Source organism: Epinephelus fuscoguttatus, linkage group LG17 (assembly GCF_011397635.1).
Source record: "Epinephelus fuscoguttatus linkage group LG17, E.fuscoguttatus.final_Chr_v1".
Lineage (NCBI taxonomy): Eukaryota > Metazoa > Chordata > Actinopteri > Perciformes > Serranidae > Epinephelus > Epinephelus fuscoguttatus.
The window spans coordinates 30,537,631-30,564,229 of NC_064768.1; the positions used below are offsets into that span (position 1 = coordinate 30,537,631).

The window sequence follows — 26,599 nt, forward strand, 5'->3', positions numbered from 1 at the left end:
AGTGTTGGGCAACACCACCTCATGGCTGTAATACAAGCATCTGACCATATTGGGTGATACTGAAAAGGATGCTTAGTGTCCAATATGTAAACCTCAGGCTCAGACTTCAAAGTTTCCACTTATTTTGGCTAATCAGACTTTCATTCTGGTTGAAAGTATGATGTCAATAGGCTGTTTCTTCACAGCAAACATTCTAACTTCATACAGAAGTAGGAAAAGCACAAGTATAATAGCATTAACAATGGATCCATTCTTCTGTCATGGCGCCCCAGTAAGTCAGAGCCAGCATGCGCAGTACCAGAACCCTGCACCTGAAGCAGGTAATGGAATTCAGCCGATTACAAAGGGCCGATTACATCTACTGTAGAAATCAGACTGTAAGTAAAGCTGTAAGGTGTCCCACCCCAACAGGGAGATGTCAATCAAGCACTCTCTCAGTCTTATCAGGCAAATGAAGTTAAAAACAAACAAACAAACAAAAAAAAACACATTTGAATACACCAGATGAGCCCAATCTCACTCATAGTTGTTGAAATCTGGCGCTTGTGCGGTGACTTGTGGCGTCAGAAACCAACAAAAAAGCCTCCCATTAACGGCGGTATGATACGCAGCTGGTTGCCTTTATAGTTTGATGATGTCTGGCAGCGTCAGGGGGAAATGAGGCGGGACAATGACGAAAGTTAAGGTGGCGAAAGTCCAACTGGGGCAGGTGGGAGGGGTGGTGGATGGGTCCAACAAACTTTCACCCAAGAGTGCGGTGTTCATGTCCAATAAGATTCTCAAGCCAAACCCTGTTCTTTTTTCCTAAACCCAACCATGTGTTTTTGTTGTTTAAGGAGTAAGGACAGTGTTGTAGTGTGTTTATTGTGGAAGACACTGTATGTAAAAGTTAAATTTCTTGTGGAAACAGAAGTGTATTTTGAAAAAAGATGATGCATGTAACAGGCAACTTGACACAGCGTCCCAGAACGTCAACAACCAACGCTCCCAGGGTACCTTGCACGTCGTATGTGGACGTGGAAAGTCCATTCCCAAACGTCAATATGTGATGAGGTCCGAGTGAGAATGTGTTGACCAGTGGGGGCTTTAAATATGGCATGGGTGCTGGAATATTAAGATGCTTTAGCATTTGTCATGTTTAATTTTGTATTTCTTTTTTTTTTGAAGGGTAATGCCAGAGTCAAGAACATAAATATAGAGTAGAAACATTACAATGACAAATATGTACATTGTAAAAGTTTCAGAATGAGAGAGCCTTACAGATTTGTGCAGGATGTGCAAAAGTTAAAAGTATAGAGAACGTGCGGTTTACAGGAATAGCAGTCCAAGATGTGCATTAATGTAATGCGTAGAGAGCCAATAGGGTGATATCAGAGTCTGTGTCAGTGTGGGTCCTGGGCCTTGTTGATGAAACCAGCTGCAGATGGAATGAAACTGTTTTGTGGTGTGAAGTTTTGGTCCTGATAAGCCTTCAGTGTATAGAAGTATGACAGTACATGTGCACTTACTGACCGAACACGCAGGTTATTATTGTCGCCTTCAGGTGCCATTCATGCTGACGTATGATGACGACAGTTTAAACCCGTTGAAACTGTGTCCTCTTGAGGCCACTTAACTCCATGACCCTTGAAGTCCCTCTCCACTACAACAAGCCCTCCCTGTCTCACTAGTCCTTCTGAGTCATTAGCTCTCTGTTTGAAATGTGTGTCACCAACTCTCACTCTGTTTTACACAATGACTATTCAAAGTTCTATTTAAAAAACACACAAAACAAAAACAGAAGCACATTAAACATCAGGTTATACAGTATTTAAGGCAGTTTTCTCAGTAACTTCACAATATCATGCTCTGAAGATCTCCTGAAGACTTTATAGCAATTTGAAAGTATTCTCTGTGTAATGAGGATACGTTTTGCGATTTACATGCTATTGATTTCCATCTGTGTGTGAAATTTTTTTGTCATCCCTCAATGCTTTCTTCATCTCTTTGCATTTATTGCTGTTAGTCCCCCCACATTTGTGTTTTTATTCCTCCTGTGTAATAGGTTTTGCTTCTGCACATCTGACCGTTTATGACACATACATTTTGATGGCAAAGAAATGAGCAATGAGAGACAGAGCAATGGACACAGGGCATGCAATTTTACTTGTAAACTATATTTTTTGGCTACGGTCATCTCCTAAATCAGTTTTGACAGTGTGTGCCAGCAGCTGAAATTAGCTGATAATGTTAATCCCTATTACATCAATGACAGCTATGTAGAACAACATTTTCTCATGTAAAACTGCTTCAAATGCCAAGCAGTGACAAGATGTTGACTCTTGCCTACATGCAGCACATTAGCCCTTCTATCATAAGCTTTAATGCTGTTATTCTCTATCCCTATACCTTACAGACATTATGTCATCCTTGCCTTTTGAGGATAACAGGTTGCTTTGGATGAGAGACGCTGGCAGCACGTCACTATTCTGTGTGCTAGGCAGATGGAGGGATAGCTTTTGCAGTGACTTTCCCTCCTCACAGCTCAAATCCCTGCATTAGGCCCTTCAATTTCAAGAATTCGAAGCAGGTTTAACCTTTTTTTTTTGTTTCTTAACAGGGTGCAATTGGCTTTCATAGCATTGCCCTTTCAGTCAAGGGTTGGTGCCAATTTATTCTCAGTAGACATAAAAGGTCAATTTACGCTGTTGTTCAGGAAGTATTTTTCCTATTTTTCTTAACAGCTGCAACATCATTCTAAGCAGTTAGGGGACAAATTGGAAAGGCATTGTGATATGTTACTACAGCGGTACACTGTACGTGTTTTAGCACGCTGTTGAGAAATGATACCTCCGAGCTGTTGGTTTCATCACGAGCACAGAGCACTTTCTGTAGCCATGCTAACGGCGTATGGCTGGCGGGGATGGCCCACTACTTTAGTCCAGACTGAAATCTCTCCAGAACTATTGGCTGGATTGCCATGAAATTTGGCACACACACATCCTGTTCCCCAAAGGAAGAATTGTAATATCTTTGGTGATGCCTTACCTTTTTATTAAATTCATGATCAGGTCAAAAGTTTAAGTTGGTTAATCCTTTGCTTTAAGACCTTTAGACACTGAGGGCATATTTTGGAGTGATTAAGTCACACATCAATATGTTTTTCCAAGCTGTTGTTTTTGTTAGGAGAACTGTCACACAGGGCACGAATATCATGCAGCAAAAAAACATCGTGATGAGGCTGAGCTTTAGCACCGCAAATAAAGGCATCAACCAATCACGTTGCACCTTTTACTTTTGAAGATTATGAAACATCATAGATGCTCTGTAGTCTCATCAAGACGACAAACTTTATCACTCCTTTGATGATAATAATAATAATATTAAAAATAGTGACAGTAAACTTATTTATCAACTTTTTTTACTTTCAACTTTGACAAGGGCGGCACATCCACTCCTTCCATTCTTTCCTTTTACAATAAAAATCCAAGCTTATACACTATAACTGTTTGCCAGAGGGAACTTAAATTCACTCAGAAGACTTTGCTAAAAAGCAAACTCAGTAAAATGGCTTACAGCAGCTTCGGTGATACAACGACTCAGTGCCAGGCGCTGCTCTTGGTCAACAGGATCCCAGTAGTTCTCACAAATATGCATCGCTGCCAGTAGGAATAGTTTTGATGCAAAGTATTTCCAGGTGAATTTTCCGCATTTTTGTGGCATTTATTCGTCACAACCACAGTGTGTAAAGACCTTTAGGAACTAACAAAGCAGCAACATCGGAGGCTAAAAAATGAAGCCACTGAAGCCATGGAAGTGCCATAAATGTCAGTTCATCGAATGGCCACTTGAGACTGGCTCCAAAACAGAGTAAATCCCCACAGACACCAGTGTTAAAAAGCCCAGCCTTACATTAGAAATCAACATGTTTACAGCCTGGTACAAAAATAGTTTTGGTCTCTATGGCTAATTTCAACATTCGTGACTACTGTGCAGGGGTTGAATTTTTACATTAATTACTTATCAAGACTTAAAGTTACGCATATATAAGGCCACTACAGTGACAAGCTTTCTGTGAGGTGTTGCTGCAGTTGTCAAATATAGTCACTTCTGGCTCCCAAAAATCAAGATTGCAACAGCCTAAATGCCGAACTCAAGCCTTTGGAACAGCAGACCACAAACCAATGAGTGACATCACAGTACTATACAGTCTATAAAAAATGCAGCTAGTGACATTCCCTTCAGGCCCAGCTGTACTTTGTGCTTGGTGCTAACAAGCTAATTTTACCATGCTAACATGCTAAACTAAGATAATGGATATGGCAAACATTACACCTGCTAAACATCAACATGTCAGTCAGTGTCATCATGCTGTCACTATCGGCGTGCTAGCACGCCAACCTTAACATTTAGTTCAGAGCACTGCTGTGCCTAAGAGCAGCCTCACAGAGCTGCTCGCACGGCTGAAGACTCCCATGTTGAGTTTATATGGCTCAGGTTGCTCGGGGCAAACTGTGTAATCCCCATGTGCACTGAGGGATAACTACCTGTCGAAATGAAGCCAACTCTGACATCCATTAAATAAAACTTTCGTCTTCATCAAAGTCAAGACCAAACAACAGATGTATCGATTATCGCAATGCTAGCAAACTGGATGGCGTTATGTAAATTTACCCACCTCAACATTTGTTTGGATAATGCCAGGTTGATATCTTTTCAGTATACATTTGGGATCCATAGCCTATAAACCAGCTATACTGATATGTACACCTGTTTGTACATCTGGTACCTGTTTTCCATGATAAGAGGAGTCAGCAGCGGCTCCAGGCTCACTCAAGTGCCATAACAAAACTATAACAAATGCCATGTCCTTTTAATCTTTCCTTGCCAGCTAAGCTCAGCTGATAATTTAATACTTCTATGAGCCCAGCAGAGCCCACAGCAGTAGAGGCTATTTATAGCTGTCATGAATAACAAAGATCAGTGTTTGGGTGAAATAAAACTAAACAAAAGTCAAAGCAAGCTTTTTGTTGGAAGACATCAATACCACCAATCAAATCCAGCTGAACGAGATGAGGGTCAATTACGCTGGAAATTCAGCAGCCAACACAAAGAGGTCACAGATAATGTGTATTTCTGAGTGTGTGTTGGTGTTATCTTTAGCGACCCCCCGTTGCGAGCTGTCAGACAGCTTCTCATTACCCCAACTTCCTCTTTGCTGCTAGACTGGCACAGAATACTTGATATGTGTGTGTCCTTGTTGGATGTAGGTAGACCGTTTGCGTCAGTGAAAGTACGGCATGCATGCTTTCACATGTGCATCTGCAGTGATATATACATCAACCGACATGCATAATTCAGCATGCAACATATGCCGGTGTTAGACACGCTCATTAATGCATGTGCAGTCAGAGTACATATGGGTGCGCTTTCATAGTGTGAACGAAGTCATTTGTAAATACTTTACTTGACAACTCTTGGGAGTTCACACACAAACTCACATGTTTTGTATGCCTGGATGCAAGTAACCTCAGATGAGTCAGTGCAAGCTCAGTGACTTTCACATCTACATGTTTTTTTTTTATTCGAATAAGAAATGTAAATGTAACCCTCAAACTACCTCGCAAAATGTACACACTTTGGAGGATTTCCTCATAAAAGGTAACAAGTGCACGTATTCTCTCTGTCACTCTATCCTAGTCTTTCTTCCTTCTCTCTCTCCGTCTGAGACACACACACACAGAAACACATAAAACCGCGCACCATGTTGCTACCTGTCAAGCTGTCTCCAGGCTTCACTGCTGTGACTCGTTTTCCGATCTTCAGTCTTTGAAGTGTCACTGTGCAGATGATGATCATCTGGGAATTCTACTCACATCTCATTACTGACATTATGAATTGAGTGTCGCTGTTTGGTGTGTGTGTGTGTGTGTGTTTGCATTCCTTCCTATTCAGACATACCTTTGAGAATTACGTTCAGACATACTCGTCATTTGTTGTCACGCTGATCATGTTTGAGTGGCCTGTCATAGCACAAGTTTATTTAGTCGTCTGTGATGTATTGTACTGAGCTTTTGTTGACTTAGTGTCACTGGTGGGTAGTTAATGTACCTTTTAACCCTTTGTTTACTTTGATTTACAACAGAAGACACCACACTATTACTGCATTTTTCCTTTTTGGTCAAGATGCAGTAACAAGTCAACATATTATATAATCACACATTTTGATGAACAGATGGCAAGAGATATCAAAATTAGACTTTTTTTGTTACATCTGAAAAGAAAGTGCTTAGTAGAACTGCAACTGGCAATTATTTTCATTGTTGATTAGTTTATCAGTTATTTTCTGGATTAATCATTTGGTTGTTAAGTCTATAAAATGTCAAAAATGACGTGAGAAATGACAGTCAGTGTTTCACAAAGCCCAAAATAACGTCCTCAAATGTCCAACCCACAACCCAAATATATTCAGTTAACTGTCAAAAAGGAATAAATAGACTAAAAGATACACACATTTAAGAGGCTTGAATTAGAGAATTTTAATTGTATTCAATTAATCGTTGCAGCTCTAGAGCTTAGTCAAATAAAGAAAGAAATATGTGCACCGTATACACTTTAGAGTCAGGAGGTAAATAAACAACACTGTTAGCTAGATAAGATCCTTAATAATAAACTTTTATGTGTTGACTGTAACGTCTGTGTCAGATTTTATGCAATAGAGTGCCCCAGGAAAGACTTTTTTCTGTAGGCCGACGCAAAAGTTAGCATCGCCCTGGTTTCCTTGTAAAAAAAACCTGTGTGATTTTTCCATTGGATTTTGGCTCATTACAAAATATAAGCTTCGTGGCATGCAAACGTTTATGATACTTACACGTTTGTGTTCAGCAAGATAATCTCCACAAATGACCACTGTCATGATTTTTGAAGACTAAATGCAATCGCCAGAGGTAAAGCTAATGTTATTCTATAAACAAACTACACCACAGCCACGTCTTAACGTTGACATTCTGTAGTCTCATTTAGCAACTTGTTAGCAACCGCCTTTTTTAAGACACACAAAAGCTTCAAAGCAAACAAGTGTTGTATTGATGTATTTTATGTTGTAGAACAAAGCGTGAAAGTCTCTCAATGTTTGAACCACAAACCCATTCAAGAAACCCATTGACATCAAGGCGAGGGAACCAGGACTGCTGAAATGCTTACTCATTGCTGGGTTTTAGGACTCATTCCTGGGATTACTCCATGATAATAATGGAAATTACCATAATGTGATGGTGTTGATGGTCACTATGATACTTTCAATTGTTGGGTCACACCTGTGTATACTGTTTGTGACATTGCCAGAATGCACGCTAAAGAAGGGCGTCTTGCCAGAAGCGTCCATGTCGTGACATTGAAAATTCACACTGGAGTCCTGATCTTTACTTCATTCTCCTCATATTACAGGTACACATAATATGTATCTCTGTTGAAGAAGTGAGTGCCTCTACAGTAGGGCAACTTGAGGAGGTGTTACTATTTTTAGGTCGAACAAGGAGGAAAGGTATCTTGAAATCTCTTCATAAGATGTTAAACTATCTGTCAGTTATTTCTCCAAAGGCAGAATGACATCCAAATTGTGCCTTAAGATACTGTAAATACAAAAAAGCAACAAGCCAGCTTATCATTTCTCATAAAGTGAAACTGTCGCCAAAGCCTTCCCTCAAGATGCAAACAGTGCTCAGATGTAGAATATTGCCCGTCAAAGCCCTTATATTTTCAGTGTATTAAGTGATTTTAAGATCATAAATATTATGCAAATCCTTATACAGAGAAGTCCTTATATAGGCAAGACTTTATTACATTTTCCCTCCATCCACTGTGGAGGGTTCTCACTGCTATTAGCTCGAGAGGAGGTAATTAAGTTCTCCTCTAAAGCATTAGTGGAGAAAGAACAGTGCACACTGTACTGTCTGCAATAGGATAACATTTCATCTTTTCTGCTGTACGAATCTTTATAAGGGAATGAACACGATGAACAAACATAATCTGTTTGAAACAAAACTAGATACTTTTTGGGTTTCTTAGCTTTTCTTTCAAAATGTGCAGTCCCTGACATAGCTATGATTCGTTATTGTTGCCAACTGTTTGTTGGCAGCCTTCCATGTTCCTCCTCCATTACACTAGACTCACCATATATGTATTCATTACCTTAGGCAAAGTCTTGAGTGCATTTCTTGTGCACACTTTTAGGTGACCTTCGCTAGATTTCCGTTTTCCCAGAAGCTAATGCAGTCATGCAGCAGCACTGACATGTTTCTACTGTTGCTTCTTATCATGTTGCTTCCAATAATGTTTCTCCCAAGGCCCACCTGCCTAAAATTGAATCTAGATCTCTTGTGGCCAAGTTGCTGTACCTCTTTGCTACCCATATGTCCTGACAAAGAGACGTTTTGCTCCACAAAAAGCTTTGACTTTTGAAAGATATTTGTCAGACGAGCATTTTTCAGGGCTGCTAAGCTATACCTCTGACAGGTTACACAAACACCATACTTATTGAAATACCTAAACGATTGAGGTTATGATGCGAGACCCATCATACACCAGGTTTAAAAGTTTGCATGTAGTTTTATGTTTCTTCATACAAGGGTTAAGGTGATGTCATACCAAAAGTTATGCGAAAATGTCATATGATATCTGAAATTTGCACCTTTACCACTAAGGTTAGATTCAGGAAATGAAATATGATTGGTTAATGTCACATTACTTACTTAGCTTAAAATCGGGACATCAACCCCAGACTCCTGGGTTAAAGTCCTGTATTTGTTTGACCAATCCAAACAAATCAGTCCTCATACTATGTCAACTCCATACTTTGCCCCCATCATATCATGGCTGACAGCCTGCAGTACACTGGCCATGTGATCGAACCCTCCTGGCTCACGATAATGTGGGTTGTACAGGAATTCTAGTGCGTTACTTTTTGCAGACATAAGTGTAAACAGTGAATGAAAACTGCCTGAAATTGTTGTGTTTTCAGGAGTATAAGGCTGCAGGATTTCCCTAACAAAACACTGTATAAACTCATACAGAAGTAATCCCTCTCAATCATCACTTATGACCCACAGGAAGTGTGTTTGACGGTGTGTTTTTCTGCAGAGACTCTGCTGTCTGTCTGTATGCTCGTATTTTCGTTGTTCAGGACGGTAATGGGTGTGTATCCCCACAGCACTCAGGTGAGGTTGGAGCTTCATTAAAAGGTAGCAGCGAGGTGCCAGGCGCAGGCAGTACACATCCAAGAGACACAGCGCTGAATAAAAAGGCAAATATAACAAGGCAAAACACCAAACGAGAGTTAATCTGGGGTTGGCTTTTACTTTCTCTTTCGCTGACACGTGTCATCACAAACAGTAACTGACACTCATTTACAATACACTTTTAAAGCCTCTGAAAATACAGCTGTAGTATTTTACTATATCATTGAAATCAACCATCAAAGATAAAAATGTCTTCATTATAGTTCACTCAAATTTAAGACAACCCTCATTGAAATACCCAAAATTGATCTAGCTTTGACGAAAAATAGTAATCTAAAATCTTATTATTTATTGTGCCTTGCTGTCTCTTTGTCCATCAAACACGAACCTAGTATTCTTGACCCCAACAGGACACCTGATCTGTAGCTGCTCTAATGTCTCCCACAATGTTTCCATCCATCTCTGATAACTAGAATAGAAGTATATCCAAGGTTAAACATGAGGTTAATGTGTAGTGTGAGCTGCCGGGGTAATTAGATAAGTTGGTATCTTATTGATCGACCTCAGCACTCAACCTTCTATTGAGGGCATTTAGAGCAAAGTGGAGAGGGGAGGGGCGAATAAAAGAAAGACGTGAAAGATGGAGAGTAATAAAGTGTACAAGGTTCTATTGTATGAGATTCTGGGCACTCTCCTCCCGAGTAACGCGTTGCGTGTCAAAGCAATTGACCATTTAGTGCTGAATAATCCCCATCCACCGTTTAAGCCGCACTGGTCTTTGTTAACTGTGAGCTGATGCAACCCTTTTCATTTGTCCTCAAGGCCTCAAGTCTCTTAAGGTATTCTTCCAAGAAAAAGGCGAAGGGATAGAACGAAGAAAAGACAGAATAAAGATGACAAAGAGAGTGTTTAGGGTGCTAAACACGGAGAGGATTTAAGAACAAGTGGGGTGACATTGGCTTCTAATGCCAGCAGGGTAAAAGAGCCTGTCAGTGTGCGTGAGTGGTGATGACTGCATATTAAACCTATGGATTGAATGGGTGAACTTAATGATCTGCCCTCTGAAACTTTCTGTCCCTCCCTCGCCCCTTCCTTGAGTTGGAATTTCCTACGAACGTGTTTAGTCACGTGACAGCTCTTTGTGTGTGTTTGTCTCATGCTCACTGTTTATGTCCCCTGTGCCACCCACCTCCACAACCCCCCCTTCTCCCCACCTCCAGGGAAGCTGGCGCAGAAAACTGGGGCACAGAAGGCTGCCAAACGCTCGCGTCAACCACTGTCCACACCAAATGCCTGTGCAGCAGGATATCCACCTACGCCGTGTTAGCGCAGCAAGCTAAAGACCCGGTGAGTCACCTATGCATATCCTGATGTACTCTGTGGAACTTGGGGGGCTTACAAGGCACCAGGGGCCAGGTCAGTGAGCTGCTGACTGTAGTATGGATTTAGATGGCATCTCTGACAGGAAGACATGACTGTGTAATACAACAGACTGCTAAGACTGTCATTAATTGTCTGTATATAGTTGTCTTTATATCCATTCACTGCTGACAAGAAGCAGATGGGTGCAGATCCAACAGTGCCATCAGTGTTTAACATCATAACAGTATAAGAAGCTGTTTTGATCAGTGTCTCCATGCTGGTCTAATTATGCGTTGATTGACAGTCACCCCTCACGCTATGCAACTTTGTTGTTTTTTTTTTTAGCTCAAATTTGGTAAAGGTCAGGATGTTCAGTCAGGGACTTCCATGTGATGGGAGAGAAAGAGAGGAGGCGTCAAGAGAGAGAAAGAGATTTTATTGTGTCTGTGTGCGATTTTGCCTGCAGCGCGTAAACCTGCGCTTCTATAAATAGTTCACGTGGCTCGCAGTGTGTGTTTGACATGATTAAAGAAGGCTTTTTAGCAGTCCGGGGTAATGCCTGTTCTGATACATTGACCCATTCTCCTGTTTGTGCGCTAATGGACATCCAAAAACCTGACAGCTTTTATTTCACCCTCCTCTCTTAGCCACTCTTTTCGTCCAACAAACCCCAATTCATTAATTTCCCACACCCCACATCAGCTCCCCATTTTTTCACGCCTTCCTGTCTATTATTTATACCCACTTACTTGCCTCTTCTTAGCCATATTTTCCACTGCTGTGCCTTCTCATCAGTTCTCCCTTTCTTTCTTCCTTCTTCCTTCATCCTCCTTTTCACCTTGTTAACACTTTCAGTTGTTGTTCTCACTTTACGCTGCAGCTCCTTGACTGCCGGGGTCACAAACTGTTCCCTTTAGCTTTGACTGTTAATTTGTCTCCATGCTTGCTTGCACCTAATGCCCACGGGGATAGTGATTACATTAAATAATAAGGGTGTGTAAGGAGATGGAGTTTGTCTTAATTTGTTGTCACACACTTTAATCTATGGGAGGGCTTTTTGTGTGATTTCCTCTCCCTTAATGGTTCGGTGTAGAAAATGGAGCCAGCAAAGCAGATCCCCAGTAAGCACTGCGGGGTAACTCCAGGTGTCACGGAAATGGAGAGTGATTGTGAGGAATGGAGGATTTTAGGAAGGAAATGTTCGACCAAACAGAAAAGGCAGGCTGGGTCTCAGCTGGCAGGGAGAACTAAGAGAGAGGGGAAGAAGAAGAAAAAGAGAGAGGCAGAGACGCACTAAGTAATAATGCATTAACAACCAGTGTCGCTGAGATAAAGAGCTGTGGGCTTCTGTGGACATCTATCCCTGTGTAACCTTTTCAGCGTAAAACATTGCCTCCATATAGCACTCAATGGTGCTGTACATTTACCCTCTGCTGTTGCATTGCTGTTAAAAATGTCTTTGTCCTTACATACACTCAGCATCAAATATGAAAATGGGGTCTTTGTTTCGTCTCATGCTCCGAATATACTTTGCAAAGTCAGGTGGACTGGACTCTAAACTGCATGAGCATAGTTTTTTTACCTGCTATACAGACTCCGTCTTTGTAGCGTGAAGTTGCTGCCAGCTTCGCTGCGTGCTTATTGAGTTTAACCAAGTGGTAATGCAGTTGTTTATGCAGGGTTTGGAAGTGTAGTCTATATTTACTGTAAATGAATTAATTAATTAGATTGTTTAAACAACAGGATGGGTTGATTTGATTGATTTATTTTAATGTGAAATGTCTCTGCCTCTTTGCATTGCTTACAATTAGCTATTCATTATACAGTTTTCTGTAGTTTTCACCTGTTGGAGGGTGTGAAGCCACGTGAAGAAAAAAAAAACAATTAGACCCTATGTGTAAAAATAGCAAAGGGCCATTTGGCCATGAGTGTTAGCTGTGATTCGAGAGCAGCTGCTGGTTCTGAAAGTAGTTTTCCCCAATGTAAATTCTGCTTTCAACGATGTGGTCAGTCTTCCTCAACAAAGAAACACAGGTGTCAACCAGGTAATATAACGATCCTCTATTTTTATGTTATGGGTTTTAATTATTTCAGTTTCTTTTTCATTATTCAGGCTTCATGATTGGCTCAAAACACCCATAAGCCTCGGCTGCCATATCTGTGAAGAAATGGTCAGTCATCAGAACTTGGAGCTCTCCCAAATTTAAAACTCTTCTTCCTTGCAGTTGGCAATCATAGCTGCCAAATTTAGCCAGATTCCAAAAGTGTGTTTATTGAAGCTGCAGGTGGTGTCATCACTGTTAAAGGTGCACATGATGCAATTTAAAGCTTAGAAATTGTACTTTTTGCACCAAAATGCACTTTAGGAGTCATTGTTAACGTCACCTTAGGTGTTTGTGTGCATTGGCTTGTACAGTTTTATCAAAGAACCAGACATGTTTAACTTGTGTCTCTATTCAGAAGAGTTTCATGCCCGTCCAAGCCATGGAAGTGCCCCAACTGTAAGTGACTTAACATTGTCCAGAGAAAATGAATGGGACATTCCCTTTCAGGACCAAGGGTGCCAGAAATATGGTAGCTCCTCCAACTTTACAAGAATGTCTCTTTGTGATGATCGGGGATGGTCTTTCTCCATATGCTTTTTCTATTCAGCACTCTGTCTTTGATAATACTTGAGTGGTCGGTGTGCAAAAAACATGTACGTCTTTCATGTCCAGGTGCTGGATCCAAAGAATGTTGTAGACGCTTCTGTTTCACCAGGACTCACAACACACTGGGCTCAAAGGAGATTGACTCCTTTTAAAATGTAATAAAGAAGAACACTTTGGCACTGTGGCCATGATTGGCATAGCCTCTGCTTAGATGTATGCTGCTTACAGTCTGGCACCTGGTTACAACCTAGTTATGTGGAGGAACCTCCCCAACATAGCAAAATAAGAAGGAAACACAGGCAGAGGGGAAGGTCTCTGCAGCTGAATACACCGTCACACACTCCTAGTGGGTCGTAAGTGATTATTGAGGATTTGGGATTGAGGTATTGCTTCTGTATGCATCTATACATTGTTTTTTTAGGAAAATCCTGCACAGTGTACCTTTAAAAAAGGAGCAGGCTAGAGTGTTTCAATTCCGTGTGAAGCAGAAAGTACTTGAACAATGTCAAAAGGTCACACAGCAGGGAGTATTACTGGAAAGCAAAGGTACTGGATGGAGCATTCCAAGTGGCAGCTGCCTTGAACTTTCACTTGGATCAAGTCATTTAATCCATCCAAATTAGGATAAGCATGTTGCACCTTGCCTTGCTTATGTCACCAGCAACACAGCTAAAAGGGTGACACTGCTTGCACCTTTAAATTTAAGACGCCCTGCCTATGCTAAAGGTGCTGAATATACTTTTTATCTAGATAATCTGGACCTGCGGTCTAGGGATCTCTATGTCATATTGCATGAGTTATTATTTTATTTCCCCTGGATATTCCCTCCCCTTTCTTTTTTTATTAAGTGTAAAGAGGGTCAGAAAGATGATGGCCTTCAGGTGAATAACTGCAGTTATTCATTATTTTGTCCCTCAAAGCTTGAATTACTTCACAGGGGTCTGGAACCTTTTACAGAACTTGGGAAAACATTAATTCCCATTATATGGAAAACCATGATGGCTGCGACCTATAAGCTGAACGGGTCATTCCAGGCACTATTTCTGGTTCCTGTGACTCCTCTTCCAATTGAGCATTATTGACTTTGTGCTTTTTCCACAGTGAGCAGGTCTGCTGTGATGAGTGAAAGAGGGCTAGGAGGGAAAACACATTGACTTTTTGACATTCGTGATATCTGTGAAGTGTGTTAGTCATTAGTGATTCATCACTCAGACCCCCGGTACCACCATTAGACCCGGTACTCAGGGCTGGGAGGTATGGGTCAGTGTGTTTGTGTCGGTGGCTCTCAGTCGGGAGCTGCTGGGGCTCGCGCTGAGTGCACTTTGTTGCTTTAGGGTCCTCCAGAGTTAGCTTTTTATTCCAGCGGAGATTGGATTCTATAAAAGAGGCGGGAGAGACAGATTGAATTTGGCAACCCATAAAAAAACCCAGTCACATCCAGACATGCAAACACAGACCACTAGGTATGGATGTTAGCACGTTTACACACCCTTGCACACACACATGTGGGCGTGCACGCACAAAAATGCTCACGTAGAGACTCAAACACACACTCTCATATGCTGTGTCCAGGCTGTGTGGCTGTTGGAGCAGAGCTGAGTATCAGCAGCCCAGCTCTGACAGCTTATCCTGGGCCACGACGCTAGGGACAAGGGGGGGTTGAGGATTAACCTCCATGTTTAATAGAAAAGGGAGGGAGGGAGGGGGAGAGAAAGAGATGGAGGGATTTAGAAGCAGTGCTGCCATTACAGGCCGTTTACAGTGGAGCGAGGGATAGCCAGTTAATCCTGTTTACTTTCTATAGCCTCTGAGATTTCCATGTGTGTGTGTATGTGTGTATTCTGCTCTGTGTGTGTGTGTGTGTGTGTGTGTGTGTGTGTGTCTGTGCGCGTCTACAGAGAGACCCTCACTATCAGACACAAGACAGAGGTTGGGAAACAGAGGCAAGAGAGGGAGAAAGAGGAGTTGATTGAGTGAGGTCATGAAGCCATACAATAAACCAAGCCACTTAATTCCCAAAATGACTGCAGTGGGAACACAAACCCTACGGATATGTCTGGACTCATTGCCTCCGCTGCGCTCATAGGGATCATGGGATTTGGAGTTGAAGGAGGTATTGGCTTTATAAAAGTCAGTTTAACATTTTGCGCCTCAAGTTAATCAAGTAAGTTATACCTCTTTGGTTCGGTTTTGTCAGCACATAAGGCCGCTGTCCTAGTTGTGATGACACGGGAATTGATCACAGTTTCCAAGCGCCTCCCTCAAACTTGTGTTCATAACAGTGGGATTCATGACTCGTGCTTGCCTAAGCGGGTAACCAGAAATGCGAGTGAGAAGGTCAGTGGTTCAAACAGCAGCTGAGACCTTGATCCACTCAGTGTGGTTGAATACACAAACAAACACCTACACACTGGCTGGGATGAGAGGGTGGGGGTGCCTTCTGTATTTCCATAACTCATTTATAAGGCAATTACTGCACCAAAGCGAGAACAATACGTGAAGTGATCCCTGCCTCAACTCGAAGGGATTTCTCACAGCTTCTTTTACCTGCCAGGCAAACTACTCTTGGCCATCATTCTCATGAAATGATTGTGTCTACTTGAGTCTGTTTCCTCCGCCGTCATTAGCGCTCACTGGCACCTAATCAGAGTGAAAATATCTCACAGCTGAGTCTATTATTAAGAATTAATGGCCAAAGTGCCTGATTTGACTGTGGAGGGACGACAGGGATGATTGAGGCGCCACAAGACGGCAGCTCGTATTTTAACTTTTTAACTCAACTGGAGGCAGTGTTCAGAAAGAAAACAAGGCCTGCCCTAGATGGAGCAGTACTACAAGGTTACATTATGCAAATATATCGCACTTGTCAACCGTAATTAAAAGATGAGGGTTGTGAAAATTTATGAGGAGACCCTACATGGAATTGCATTAGAATCTTTGGATCCCTCGTCACATTAATTGAAGGTTGGTTAGTGACAAGGGAGATGATGAGCGAGTAAACAGGTGAAATGATTTAGTGGTGTTTCTCTGGCTGAAGATGCATAATGGCTGAGCGTGGGTGTGACAGATTTACTTGGTAATTAGATCTTTTAAAACTCGGTATACAGTGTTGTTTTGGCTGCGATAGCATTTTTTCGTCTTTCCGAATTAGAAACAGTGGGTCAAGAACAGTTTGGGCATGTATTTTGACTGTCATCTTCTGTTTCTTGTTTTGTGTAATACAAATTCTGTCTAAAGCATAAAGTAGAGGGTAATATGCCCTTTTGGTAACCTTATAATTAATATTTTGATAAGATTTGTGTGAACTAAAAGAGCCTGTTTTAGTCTATCTCCCATTTGGCCAAGATGGTTTTGACAGTAGCTGAGAAGAGAAAGTGTATCTTGGCGCTCCACGCTTTAATTTAGAACTTCGCGTCACAGGAGGCCTTGTTTTTGGTGCTTGGACACTCTACATTTGGCTTCAACAAGCAGTATAAAACTCAGATAGTCAGTAAAATACCTGAGGATAAGGCCAGCACTTGATATGATGACTTTACATTTTAAGTCACTGTGTCAGCTCTCCAGGTTGTCACACACTGACAGCAGACTTATGGTTTGTCTGGAGGCCACTGAAGCCAGAGCCTGTCAAGTTGAACCCTGAGGCTCTGCTGAATTGATTCAGTTGAAGCATATCGCAGGTAGTATTTACCTAGTGCCATGACAGCAAAACAGGCAACTGAATAGCAGGAACACTAGATTAGCAAGATGCAGAGTTTTACATCTCCGCAGTAGGCACAGTGTGTTGCTTGTGTGTATGAGTGTGTTTGTATGTCTGTACCTGTGTGGTGACAAAAGTAGCATATGACAGCTGAATTTTGAAAATGCCATCTAGTAGAGAATTATTTAGCATTCCATTAGCATTTTCACAGCCTACATGGGACTATGAGACACTCTGCAAAAAGTGCCTCACCATGTGAGCGATGATGAATGCACACAAATGTACGTGCTAAATGTAAACAGCTGTCTCACAGAGCATCCGGAGCCTGAGACTGCAGCAACTGATTTTTTTTTTGCCACTTAGCGGCCGCAGATACAGCTGTAAACACAGCATTTATTAGGCTACATGTGTTACAGCCTTTTAAGTTGACAGGCAAACGCGTTGGCTAATAGTTGCTTATTTACACAACCAGGCAATATGGAGCAACATTAGCAATCAACTGCAGCTGAGTTTCTGTCCACCTGATGAATGTACGTCCAATATTCACTCACTTTTAGCCGTTTTTTTCCACCCCATCAATTCCTTAGGGAAACACAGATGGGTGGCAAATTAAAGGAAAACCCAACATGAAGTGTCTTAGTATGGAGTCGGGCTGTCACAAGCCTCCAGAACAGCTTCAGTGCTTCTTGCTAAGTCTGTGGAAATCTATTGGAGGGATGAACACCATTGATCACAAGATATTCTCTCATTTATATATACAGCCTTTATTTAATCAGGTAATCTTATTGAGAAGAAGATCTATTTTGCAACAGAGACTTGAGTACAACAGACAGTACAAAAAATAGATTTGAAGATAACAGTATTGTCTTTCATGTTGCTCCAAATTTTCATAGGTGTTTAACAGGGTTGAGATCTGGTGACTGTAAAGTCCTGAGCATTATATTAACACTATGTTTATATCGGTCAAGCGATTCAGTGATGGCCTGGTGGCCCTGGTGAATGGAAGTATCAGCATTTGATATTTTTCTCGACTCTTTTATTCGGGGTTCTCTTTTCATTTGTCCTCTGTCTGTATGGGCTTCTTCAGTGGCTAAATGCTCCACTACCTACTTGCTAACCTTGTCTGTCTAGTGTTTTGTGCAGCACATGAAGCATGCAATGTGTTTATAGATTATTTTTTCTTCAAAAAAACAGCTGCTTGCTCTGTCTGTAAACACTGATAAAAGGTGAATTAGGAAAAACAGCTGTAGAACAATGAGCTGCAAGCCTCCGTAGAGCTGACAGGAACTCCAAAGTCAGGGTATATTTGCCTGTATTGTTTTTGACGAGCAAATCCTTTCACATACATACTGACAAATATTGATTATAGCAGCTTTAACTATTGATTTTCTCTCGCAAAACTTATGATGTTCCCATCAGCCTTAGCTTTCCTTTGGTGCCTAGTGCTAATTAGCAAATGTTAGCATGCTAACGCGCTAAATTAGGATGGTGGACATGGTAAACACTATGAATGTTAGTATGCCCTCATTAGCATCTAGCTCAAAGCGCAACTGTGCCCCACAGAGCTGCTAGCATGGCTGTAGACTCAGGCCCAATCCCAATACCCCCCCTTGTCCACTACCCCTAGCCCTTGCCCACTGAGTTCATCCTACCGATCGCGTTTGCTGTATTCATCATGCTTCGTTTGATGAATGACAGACGACAGGGGACTTCTGCTAGCTAACCAGCTAACATTACGAGGCAGCATAGTTATACTAGCTGGCGTGTTATCCTAATGTGAAAAATCCGACAATTTTGCAGAACAGGACAGATGACAGACGCCAGATAGTGCGAGCTAGCTAACAAGCAACCTGACAACGTTAACGTTAGCTATGTATGAACTTTTTTTCCCCATCTCTTGCTCGGTGGTAGCCATGGCAACATCTGCCCCTCGCTGGCAAGTCAGCATCTGAAATCCCTCGCTCCGAAGGGCTAGTTTCATACCTACTACCCCTCGTTATGCCCCCTACCCCTACACGCAAAAAGGAATTGGGACACCCCTCGCAGGAACGCACAAATGTAGGGGTATGGCCAAGGGGTAGGGCTAAGGGGGTGTACTGGGACAGGCCCTTAGTCTTGTTTAAACCATGACCACAGTCCCACTAGCCTTTACAAAGTTGTATTAAGTCGACAAACCGAACTTTCATATGTAACAGTCATAAAATCTGATTTCAAGGGCAATGACAAAAGTCTTATTTTGCCTTTTTTGGATGTTTCTAAAGAGTTTTCAAGGACCAATGTACAGAAAGCAGCTAATATGTGGTGACTATATGAGACACACTAAAAATACACTACGCCACATGCAACACGTTCTCCAATCCAAACGACCAAATATGCTGTTTGTTCCTACCCCCTGATGTGACCTACAGGAGTGTTTCCTAATTTAGCGCCCCTAGCGGGAGCAATGACAATGTAATGTTACGTGACGACATTAAGTATGTAACTTGATGTTAAGTATGTGCACAACTTAGAATGTTGCATTTAAATTTGACATGGTAAAAGTCCTGGGTTTTTTGACCCATCCAACCACTCTGGCCACCTTCCAACTTGGACTTTATCGCTTTTTTTACTACAGCTTTCTTCTTTGCTACTGTCATAACTACTACAGCCATGAGAGGTCGCTGCCTACACTAAACAAAAGTATGGGTAGTAATTAGCTCCTTGAACAAATGACCTATGGTGTCATTTTTGGGGGGAGGACTGTCTCCCAAATGAATAGACTGGTAATAATAATACAGAGATACACACTCAATGCAAGTTGCCTTAAACAGGCGCGGTATTCTGTAATCTCAGCACTGGACATTCTTCTTTCAATTAGGAAGGGATTGGAAAAGTTAATGGAAAATAGTCAGTGGGCTACAAATGGACATGGAATGAAAGAGGAGAATTGGAGGGACCCACCGCTGAGAAGTGAGTAAGTGGTAAAGGTAGGGGGATTGTGTGTGTGTGTGTGTGGGGGGGGGGGGGGGGGGTAGTGGGAGTCACAGAGAGAGGAGAGAAAGGGAAGGAGGAGGCTGATAGCAGGAAAGGTAGGAGTGGAGGGAGGAGGAGTGTCAGTGTGAGGAGATAAGTAGGTTAAACTTCCTGAGCTGAAAATAGCTATCTTCTCCATCACATGGTAGCCAAGCTGCCCAGGGGAGCCTGGCCATATACAGCAGAGCCTCAGCACACTCTTTCTAATCTGTACTCTCTCCCTCTCAGTGTGTGCTTTTCTCTCATCTCACACACACACTGCACACACACAAAACACAACCCCATCCACATAATATCACTCTACCTATTTAGAGCAGGGCATTTATTTGTGTGACACTGTAGCCCCGGGCCTGATGTGTTGTATTCGTGTGTCTGTTTGTGTGGGTGTTTCCTCTTTTTTTTCTCATTTCCTCCTTTGTAGCATCCTTTCACATTATGAAATTAGACGCCTAATCTTATCACGCACACTTAACCCAACCGTACCAATTAAGAAAACACTATTAGACAAATTGACAAAATGAAGAGCAGAGGGACAATTTGTGGATGTATATTGAGTAAATTACAAGTAAGAGTGTAAGTTCTATTACTTGTCTGGTGGCGGCTAATTTAAGACAAACTAAAAGAGACAGAGGAAGAAAAGGAAATTCAATCGGGGTGCGTGAGTGTGTGTTCTTGTCATTCCCCATGTGTCCTCCACCTCCACACAAATGCCTGCATATCCTTTGACCTTCCTCTCGACGTAATATCAAACGCACCAAGTCTCTGTTGTCTCCCACTCTCCTCGTAGGCCTTCCCTTTTTCCAGAAGCAGATGCCTGTCATATCCCCTCATTCATTTTTTTTTCTTTTTCTTGTGGGTCTCTTCTTTCTTATGGGGCGGTTTTGATTATGTTTCACCTCCATTCTTCTCCCAGTGTCTTTGTGTGTGCATGCCATATTGGTATTCCAGCCTATTCCACTTTCCTCTGGAGAAATTGGCTTCCTTTGATGGGCCAGGGAAAACCACTAAAAGAGGCGCTTTGACTCTCGTTTTCTTTTCTCTCTATTTATTTCATCCGCCTCCTACTCTTTGCTTTCTCTAGTTGTCCTTAACTCTTCCCACTCCATCTCTCTCTGAAGTTCTCTCCTACTCCTTCTTTTCAGTTTGCGTTCTTTATTCCTCTTAAAGTCCTCTCTCTTGCCTTCCTCCTCTGCCTTCGGCTCATCGTGAATAGACACACACGAACATTCACGCAGCTTAAACACAGACTTTCAATTACTTGGCACATCTGCCTGGACATGCCTCTGTGTGCGAGTATGTACTTTATTTGCTATGAAAGACACCTTGTGCAGAATGAGTGTACAGTGATAAATCTTTGGGATGAAAGGGAAGGCTCGCCACCCCAGGAGGTAAATTGAGGTAAACTGTGTGATTGAGAACTTAAAAGCAGGCCAAACATTAAGCCCATTTGGGACACGGCGGGGTGTACACTCTCCACACAGCTTCATTTGTCTGTTCCTCATCCTTTCAAAGGCACACCTCAGGAGAGAGGCAAAGCCGAGGTCCTCTGTACATCATGACCTAAATCTCTTAATTATGCGCTATGGTCTAGTGCTTTTACCCTTGTGCATGCCAAATTATACAATGGGTGTACAGCAGGCTCCCAGTCAGCATTCTCCACCTCGACAGTGTTTTGTTTACCTAAATACGTCCTCATGTCTCGGAGTGGGTACCAGTAAATTGAAATTATAATTATAATTAGAAGGTTTGTAGGTGACGCTCGGAAAAGTTGGATAGGTGACATCAAATTGGTCAAGACACTTTGAACAAATAGGAACTTTCAGATTAGTGTAATTATGTGTTATTATCCAGCTCCAGCTAACAGACTTAATTGCATGTAATCAGCAGGAGCAATTAAAAGGGGCTACCAAAGGGATTACAACTAAGGAAGTGCAGGAGTTAATAGATACTGTAAGTGCAAAGCAGGAAGGGTGCCAACAATTACTTTAATCTATGAAGGTAAAGAATCTAACAGGATTTATTCCAATCAGTTATCGCTCTCCCTCACACATCAATCTATTTATCTATCTATGGACTCGTATACCTTTTTAGCATCCTGTGTATCACCCTAGATATTACAGTAAACATGGATCCAAACATTTGACCAATCAAGCTGTTGGTCATGTAAATATTTTAGCTTGTTGCTGCTTGCATTACACTAGAGTCAGAATTCAAACATGTTACTGGCAAACACTGTCATTCTGCTGTAGGTAATGTTTAACATGGTGGTCACTGAGGACAATAGTGTTACACGATTTAATTTCGTCTTTCTTTCCAGCTCATAAAAAAAGGTTAGCAATACTCTTTTTTTGGAAACAGGACGATATACATTCATCAGCATTCAAACAAATTCACCCAAATTAGCGGTAAGGCTAGTTTTTATTTAGCAGTCCCTTTCCCTGATGTTGGTACAGGTACAGTATAAGTACTGCCATGTTAAAGTTGGATATAAGTAGCATCAGTGTTGACACTGTTAGTCCCCAAAAAGCCATTTCAATCAGGAGAGACAGGAGAGTGAAGTAAGGCTAGTATTTAACACAGAATATGAGTGTACAGATTAACAGATGATTTGTGCTGATTAAGACTAAACAGAAGTCTTTGGCGCTTGCACACCAGAGGGAGATGTCTTGCGATCGAGGGACTTCTGAGTGGCAGCAGAATGAATCCCCCCATGGAGTCCAAACACTGGTAGTGGTGATGCTGGCTGATGACTCTGAGGCTGCTGACTGCTGAGGCAGATGAGGCTGATGAATCCGGAAAGAATGGGTGGTGATGGGGAGGTGGAGGACGCGCACGACGGCAGCAAGAAAGAACTACGGCAGAGAAAGAACTATATTTAAAATGAGGAGCAGTAACATGATAGGCTGAAAGAAGGTGTGTCGGTGGTGGTGGTGGCAGTGGTGGTGGCTGATGACTCTTAGGCTGCTGACTGTGAGGTGTATGAGGCTGATGAATCCGTGAAGACTGGGTGGTGATGGGGAGGTGGACGGCACACATGACAGCAGCAAGAAAGAACTACGGCAGAGAAAGAACCACATTTAAAATGAGGAGCAGTAAGATGATAGGCTGACAGAGGTGTGTCGCTGTGCTATTGGTTGATTATGAATCAGCTGATGACTCAATTGACCCACCCAGACAATGACATCTAGATACACTAAGTGAGCATACATGCAAGGAGTGAATGTCAGGGTGAGAAAGACAACTTGGAGCCTGAGCATAAAAAGTATTGTCTTCCTGACTGAACTTTTGCTAGAGTGAAAAAACAATGTATAGCTGAACACACAAGTAATCCCTATCAATCCTCATTTCTGACCCACCATGGTGGGTCATAAGTGAGGATTGATTATGAGGATTATGGTGTATTTTCTGTGAGAGACTCTCCTCTTTCCATGTATTTTTGTCTTATTTTCTGTGCTGGAGGAGTTTATGGGCATGTATCCCCCTTAGCGCTCAGGTGAGGTCAGGGCTTTGTAAAAGATAGCGACCAGACCATAAGCAGCGGATGTACAAGAAGCACAGTGCTGAAAAAACGCAAATAAAGTGAGACGAAACACCAAACTTGGCTGGTTTTAACATTACACTTAAAGAACAATATGATGGGGACTGATTGTGGGATTGAATTCTATTGATGTGATGCTCTGGAGGTTTCTTGGTGTGATTGTGCAGTCCCCTCTACCCCAAGTTCATGCATTTTCACACCCAAGCAGAGTAAGAGAGGTGGAGGAGGGTTAGAGAGGTCTAGGAGATCTTATATAACCCTATAGCAACCTTATAGTTCTATAGAAACATGCATGTTCATAACAATGCCCAGGGGCATCTCATCCGTGTAAGGCACTGTGTTGCAGGGTTACAAAGCCAGTATTAAGACACTCTTCTAGTCTTGTGTTCCTGTGTTACTTGTTGTTATCTCATGGTATATGCTCTAGTATATATCAAACCTCTCACCTTGAACATTGGGACATAAATGGATTCAATCAAATGTGATTTTGGATGAGTTGCCAAGCTGCACTTAAGTAAGCCAGTGGATCATAGTAGGTAGCAGAGTGATATAATAGTCGGAGGTGTGTGCTGAGCTTAAGATACTCCACAAGGGTGTAGGTTTTGTTTGAATGTCTGGAGGGGTACATGTTATGCGAGGAGTCTGGAGGTCCTTCCCCCTAGAAATTTTGAGTGTCAAACAATTCATGTCCTGCATTCTGGTGAATATTTGTGCACCAAGTTGTGCTTTTTCTGCATCAGTTTATGGTGGAAATGTCACGGGACTTGCTGCTTTAATCAAGCATGGTCACCTCTTCTTTCTGTTTCATAGCAGATTGCAACCGTTGCCACCGCCTATTTTATGGGAAGCAATGTTACATCTATGAGTCGCCCTCTAGCAGTCTGTGGAAATAATAAAAGTTCTCTGCTTCTTTCATGTTCTCATTGGCAGGGACAAACGCATGTGTTCTGAATACTGAAGGGGATTTGTGCCCTGTGTCCCCTCCAAAATCTACGCCTATGTTCTGCCATTTCACTGTGACTTAAAATAACTCGTGCATTTTTTTTTTTCTTTGGTGTAATAAAATACGATGTCATTTTGTCAAGAAAGGAAAACATCAAGGTTTATTAAGCAAGGTACATGTGTGGGCTGACGCCTTGCAGTGATTATTAACATCCTCTTTCCCCTCTCTGTCCCCTCTCTTCCCTTCTCTTCACCCTCCTCAGGATATGGGTCCTACCAGCATGCCCTCTGTGCCCCTCATGGTGGGCTGTGGGGTCTCCTGCACTGCTCTGCTCATCCTGCTGCTAATCTACGCTGCCTTCTGGAGGTACACACAAATACATATTTAATGGTGTCATGCCTGTCTTTATGCTCACTTGTCCCCTGCGTCCCCTGCCCCCTGTGTACACAGTGTGGATATTTCTCACTATTCAGGCTCCTACCAATACATAAAAAGTCTAGTTTGTGTGTGTCCTCTGCTGTGCCAAAACTCCAATGAGGCCTAATAAGGAACAAATGGTTCAACTACAGCAGGGGGGTGGTGATTAGTTTTTGGTAGCACACATGACAGATGGTAAAATCAAGTTAATGACTCTGTCCAGTGTCCAAAAAGATGCTGTTCAGTCCGTCAATCTGTCATTAATACTTATCTCACATGCCCGTCTCCTCTCTCAGTCTCTGTCACTTTCTCTCGCCCCTTCTGCGCTGTAGGTACATACGATCGGAGAGATCCATCATCTTGGTGAATTTCTGCCTCTCCATCTTGGCCTCCAACTTATTGATTTTGGTGGGACAATCTCAAACGCTTAGCAAGGTAAGGCACTGTGCACAGATAAAAAGCGAAAGAAAATTCCATTCCCACACACTGCAACTGGATTTCCACAGTAAACCCTGTCAACACGTTTATGATTCCAGTAATAGTGCTCCTGGCCAGGCTTTTAATAATGCCTGAAAACAAAAGTGTTCACACAGTGGAGCTCTCAAAGTGGCAGGCTGACTTGGCACACAGCACTCCGGGTACTCTGACTAAGCAAGACTGCACTGTGTAGTGGTCAATATCGATCAAGCTGAGGCACACAGCAGAGCCAGGTTGAACTCCTATTCTTCTTAACAATATGTGCTTTATCAGACTCCCTTTTTCCCTTTGTCCTCTTTATTTTGCGGAGGTTTCATTTTCCTGTGCTGAATAGTCCTAGGAGATGATTCATTATGACACCTCTCACAAAACGACCTTTTTTATTATTTTTATTTATTTTACTTTTTGTAAAATATGTCCAACCGTTTTCTCCTTGACTTTCTCTCTCTCTCTCTCTTCAGGGCCTCTGTACTGTGACGGCCGCCTTCCTGCACTTCTTCTTCTTGGCGTCCTTCTGCTGGGTGCTGACGGAGGCGTGGCAGTCCTATCTGGCTGTCATTGGCAAAATGAGGTCACGACTCATTCGCAAGCGTTTTCTGTGCCTCGGCTGGGGTGAGCACTCGAGTCCTCATTTCATGATGGGAATTGTAATAAATTAAGTCAAACAGTCGTAACCGTTTTTTAAAGGTAACTTTTTATGTTGACAAAATTAAAGGGACAGGTCACCCCCACATCAAAAATAAGTTTTTCCTCTTACTGTAGTGCTGTTTATCAGTCTAGATTGTTTTGGTGTGAGTTGCGGAGTGTTGTAGATATCAGCAGTGGAGATGTCTGCCTTCTCTCCGATATATTGGAACTAGATTAAACTTGTGCCAAAAATGCATTTAAAGAACTCAACAGCAATGTCTCATTCTAGAAATCATGACCCAGTAAAGCAAGATAATCCTCGGACCTTGTTGTGATCAGTTTCATATAGGAACTATTTTCTTTCTACCAAACTACACCTGCCAATCGTATCACTGCGCATAAGGAAATAGCAACAATAATAGTCTAACTAATTGTTCAATACCGGTAGCTAACCTGAGCTAGCTTACAATACAGCAGGCCAAGACGGGTGCCATAAATGCGTACATCTCGTACAGTCAAGAGCACGAGCCTTTTGTCCATGAGTAGATGCACGCTTCCTGCTTTCTTTTAAGCAGTGATCCAGTTGGCAGGTGTAGCTTGGCAACCATAATAGTCTAAATTATTGTTCAATACTGGTAGCTAACCTGAGCTAGTTTACAA

The 26,599-nt window shown here is 42.1% G+C and overlaps 1 protein-coding gene across 2 annotated transcripts in view; it reads left to right on the plus strand.

The window, feature by feature from the left end:
* Positions 1-26,599, plus strand: part of adgrb2 (adhesion G protein-coupled receptor B2) — a 316,757-nt gene that overhangs the window by 236,463 nt on the left and 53,695 nt on the right. For both annotated transcript variants that reach the window (XM_049602672.1, XM_049602673.1), the window contains exons 17-20: positions 10,436-10,562; positions 24,681-24,784; positions 25,168-25,270; positions 25,774-25,924. In XM_049602672.1, the coding sequence (XP_049458629.1) occupies positions 10,436-10,562; positions 24,681-24,784; positions 25,168-25,270; positions 25,774-25,924 (485 nt within the window). The remainder of the gene's footprint in view (positions 1-10,435; positions 10,563-24,680; positions 24,785-25,167; positions 25,271-25,773; positions 25,925-26,599) is intronic.